The sequence below is a fragment of the Pundamilia nyererei genome, unplaced genomic scaffold (genome assembly GCF_000239375.1).
Source record: "Pundamilia nyererei isolate P.nyererei 1_Seehausen unplaced genomic scaffold, PunNye1.0 scaffold00075, whole genome shotgun sequence".
NCBI classification, from domain to species: domain Eukaryota; kingdom Metazoa; phylum Chordata; class Actinopteri; order Cichliformes; family Cichlidae; genus Pundamilia; species Pundamilia nyererei.
In genome coordinates this window covers 1,509,318-1,514,030 of record NW_005187476.1, presented here as the reverse complement: position 1 = coordinate 1,514,030, position 4,713 = coordinate 1,509,318, and the positions used below count along the sequence as shown (strand labels likewise).

General features: G+C 38.6%; 1 protein-coding gene across 1 annotated transcript in view; it reads left to right on the top strand.

Moving 5' to 3' along the window:
* The first annotated feature begins 2,283 nt into the window (after window positions 1–2,283).
* The window catches only part of LOC102207707 (perforin-1-like), a 37,637-nt gene continuing 35,207 nt past the window's right edge, over window positions 2,284–4,713 (top strand). The window contains exons 1-2 of the mRNA XM_005737409.1: window positions 2,284–2,312; window positions 2,977–3,512. Coding sequence (XP_005737466.1) covers window positions 2,977–3,512 — 536 coding nt within the window. The 5' untranslated portion in view covers window positions 2,284–2,312. The remainder of the gene's footprint in view (window positions 2,313–2,976; window positions 3,513–4,713) is intronic.

Sequence of the window (4,713 nt, the reverse complement as noted above, 5' to 3'; positions counted from 1 at the left end):
ACTGGGTTAGAGCAGTCCTGCTCAAATAAGGTCAATTCAACACTGGAGGAAAATGAGGGAGAAAGCTGCTTACAGTCGTATATACTCCAAAAAACAGTTTCTATTCCCCCACCTTGGCCTGAAGTCTGGGGAGAATTAAATTAAGCACAGTTAGGCAGTGCCCAGTAGTATTCACTTGTCTGTAGTCATACACAAATAACCTTAAGTAACATTCCAATCTTAATCCATAGGGTGTAATATGGTGTTGACCCACACTTTGCTAATATAACAGCATCAGCTCTTATATTCAGGCAAGAAGACCTGGCTTACTCTATTTCATCCCAAAGGTGTCCTATGAGATTGAGGTCAGGATTCTGCGTAGGCCCGTCAAGTTCTTCCACACCAAACATGCTCATCCATGTTTTTATGGAACTTGCTTTGTGCAGTGGGGTGGAGTTACGTTGGAATAGGTGTGAATAGACTGCACAATAGACTGGAGGGTGTTCGCTCTGTGTTGTAGCGTCCTGATGACACCCAGTTTGTGCTCCAGTGGATGATGAGAGTCAAACCTTAAATACTGTTCTGAATATGTTGGTTTACGGTACACATAAACTCTTACATGTCCCCCATTACTGATAGAAATCTCAGAGTCTAAGAAGGCTAACATGTCATTTTTCATATCCTTCCTAGTGAAGTTGATGTGTTGGTCCACCGAATTAATGTTATCTGTGAATTGCAGTACGTCCTGAGATTTGATTTTTTACCCAGGTGTCATCCACATACCTGAACCAATGACTTGATGGTGTTCCAGGGTAGGATAACAAAGCCCTCTTTTCCACTTCTTCCATGTACAAGTTGGCCACAATAGGTGAAACCGAGGAACCCATGGCACACCCATGTTTCTGCCTGTAGTACTGACCCTTGTATGTGACATTGGAGGGATTCGGACACAGTTCCAAGAGCAAACACACTTGGTTGGTGCTGAAGGTGGTCGTGTTTCTGTAATCTCTTACAAACTACCTCCACTGCTTCAGTGACTGGAACACAAGTGAACAGACATGTAACATCATACAAGACCAATATTTCATCTGCCTCCATAATGATATCACTTCCCTTCTCAACAAAATCCAAGGTGTTCTGGTTGTGGTGTTTAGAGCTGCCTGCCAGCAGGTTGAAGATCCAAGACAGAAACTTGGGTGACCAAGTTGATCACGAAGACAATTTGTCTTAAAGGTACACCCTGTTTATGTATCTTCGGTAAACCATATAGACTTGGTGTAGCTTCCCCTGGGTATAGCCTGTGGTATGAGGTCTGGTCCATAGTATTGTCTTCTTCTAACTGCTATCACCTTCTTCAAGTTCTCATATTTTGGCTAAAAAATTTTCTGCTAATTATTGTTGCCCCATAACTGACTAGACCTAGATTCTAGTACAGATGAAGAAGTGGCGTTTTGATTGTGCCTTGTTATTGTTGCACATTTAATAAATAAATGTTTCTTCTTAGTAAGATTTTATTATCTAAAATTTGTAATTCTATATAATAAATTTTATATAATATATTCTTAAAATAGTTTGTAAGAAATTATTATATAATTTTGCTGACAAAAGCAAAGCTGTCATGGGACTCTGCAGGCCGGTCAAAAACGACACCCTTACTACTTCCATAGGAATGCAAGGTAAGTAACGGCCAGGTGCTGATAATCCAGTGCACTTGATTAACTGATTATCAGCATGTCTGGCCACGTGTATAGAAGCAGAGGATTTGGCAGTTTGGGCTGGTCTGCAGCATTCAGGTGTATATTAACACAATGTCACAATCTTCCTAGGAGTGGATGTTCTAGCAAATTTGTTTGGGTGTTGTTTTGTGCTTGTTTTGCATCCACAGCATTCTGCACAATCATTCTTGCAATCACTGAATCGACCATGAACTTTTTTGTATACCAAAGTTAGTCTGACACCTAAATCCACCGAAACTTGGTCTTGCAGCAGGACAATAATCCAAAGCACAGTTTGGCTGAAAAAAAAGAATCAAGGCCCAGTTCAGAACTCAGGGGACTGAAATGCTGTTGAGTGCTGCAATATCTGCATAACTGCAAGATATTGCTGGTAAGGAGGATTTCACAATGGGTGTACTTAACCTTGGTTTTATTTCAATAATGTGTAAAGAGCAATAGTTTCCACACACATGAAATATGTGTGAAGGAAGTAAAACTGGTGCGCATATGACATTGACTTTTTATATGTTCAGTATAAAAACTCAACGTCTTCATCTGTACAACAGTCTAGATCAGATCATAGACTGTACTAACCAAAGCCTGCGGTCAACTGTCAAAGTAAGACCACCAAGTCCTTTGTTTCTTTAAGAATGATTACATGCAGGGTTAACAAGTTTAATAGCCTTTTATCTATAAATTGTTGTTTGCATGCCCACACTTTATGAACGTGGAGAAATTAGATTTTTTTTTAAAGATATCTTAGCAGCATTTGTTTTCTGGAATTTTTTTAGGACAGTAAAGTCTGTCTAAATGTTTTCAAAGTGTACTCAACTTCTCACCAGATTAAGAAAAGCAAACAATTTTTGTCTTTTTTTCCTTTTATATTACATTGTTTTGCAGTGGTCTACTTTAACATTTCTCTTCATCTCTTTTTGTATCTTTACTGTGCTAAATAAGAACTGGTACTTCACTTTAGTATGCACAGGTACAATAGAAAATCACAGTAAACACAACTTTACCACTGTTTGGTTTAATTTAAAAAGCTGCCAGGGTAGAGTGAGGTAGGTACTGAGGCAGGATATAGGTTGACCACTCATACTCATACCACTACATAGACACAAAAGTTTAACTGTGTGATTTCTGGTTTCACATCCATCTCCACTGAGAAATGACAAATTATTTGGGGGTGAAGTGAACATTTGAAAAATACTCTATTATATTGGTCATTTTTTAATATTTAAAGTTTAATCATCATTTAATCTCTTCTCCTTGTTCCATTCAGATGGCAAAGCTGTGGCACGTCCTGCTCCTGTGTTGGGCATGGAGTCCCTTGTGCCTTCCTTCCAGTGTGAGCTTCATTGGTACACCACAGGAGTGTGAAAAGGCTCACTTTGTCCCTGGTTACAACTTGGGTGGTGAAGGCTTTGACATTGTGACGATGGAGAGAAAAGGTGCCTATGTGATCGACACTGAAACATGGAAGATTGGAAATGGTAACTGTAGGATGTACCGTAACCGTTACATGAATGGCGAGAAACAGAAGGTCCCTGTTGCTGTGGTGGACTGGAGAACCCTGCCCAAGTGCAGTTTGAAGGTCTCCAGTGTGGTCTATGATTCTGTTGAAACTCTTGTCAGTGACTCGACATCATCTGTATCCAACAACTGGACAATTGGCCTTGATGTCCCAGTAGATCCTTCAGCAAAGGTTGGGGTTGGCTTTGGAGGTTCTCACTCAAGAGATTCCACCTTTGCCATGAAAAAGTCAAAACAAGACCGCTACACCTTCTTACACCATTCGATCAACTGTAAATTCTATGGGTGAGTATGTCAGGGAATATTTATGGAAGCCCGTTTCCGAAACTCGAAATTTTGAGAAATGTAACTCGAAATTTCGAGTTAGCTCTGCCAATCAGTAATCTACGTGGAATGCGCACTCAAAACTGGATCGCAACAAATCGGCGCTTTCGAGAGTATGTTTGCTGATAGTAACACCATGTGATTCAGCTAATAACACAAGGATTTCATAATTTGTGAAGCCACACTGAAAATAATCAGCAATTTGTGCATTCAGGACTGACTGTAATAGTGGTAGCTTAGCTGTAGCATTTGTAGCTGAGGGCTTCAGCTTCTGGGTAACAAAGAAATGACGTAATTCACATAGATTACTGATTGGCAGTGCTAGCTCAAAATTTTGACTTACTTTTCTCAAAATTTGGAGTTAATAACTCCAAATTTTGATAAAAGGAAGTCAAAATTTCGAGCTACTTTTATTCTAAATTTCGATAAAATAACTCTAAATTTTGTGTTACGGATACATTTTTTTAGTGACAGAAATGCGCTTTTTTTAATAATAACAAATTTTATTTCATTTGAATTTATGTGACGTCAAACAGATTTTCAATTATGTGTCACATATAGCCTATTTTAATTTTAAGTATGTAAAACATTACAGAAAAAAACGTCAGTGTAAAAAAGCCCTATCATATATAGAAAATGTTCACAGTTATTGAAGCACATCGTTAAGTTTGAGTTTTCCTTGTTTCTGTGTTTGGATTAATTATTGTTCCTCAATATGGCTGGCAATGGTTAATGTATTTGGCAGATATGATGTAAAATGGATGACGAACATCTAGTTGACATGAACTCAATATGCAAACTTATTATAATGATTTTTAAGACAATGCTCCCTGGTGCAATATACTGTGAAAAGCTAAAAATGATGCCCTCCTGCTCCCAGTCTGTATACTTTGCTAAGCCATCCACTGGATCAGATTGGCCAGTGAGTCATATGTTTGACAACACTGTTTCTTAATAGTTTGCTGCCATTTCCTCTGCGATTAATAAAGTATTATGATTTGACTTAAAGGAAACAAAATCTAAGGTGATTCACTTTTCTGTGATATGCTTTTCTGTTCCACAGCTACAGACTGGCAACAAGTCCTCCTTTGAGTCAAGAATTTAAGTCGGCTTTGGATATTCCCCCTTATTCCTCTAAAACTGCGCCATTATATCACAATCT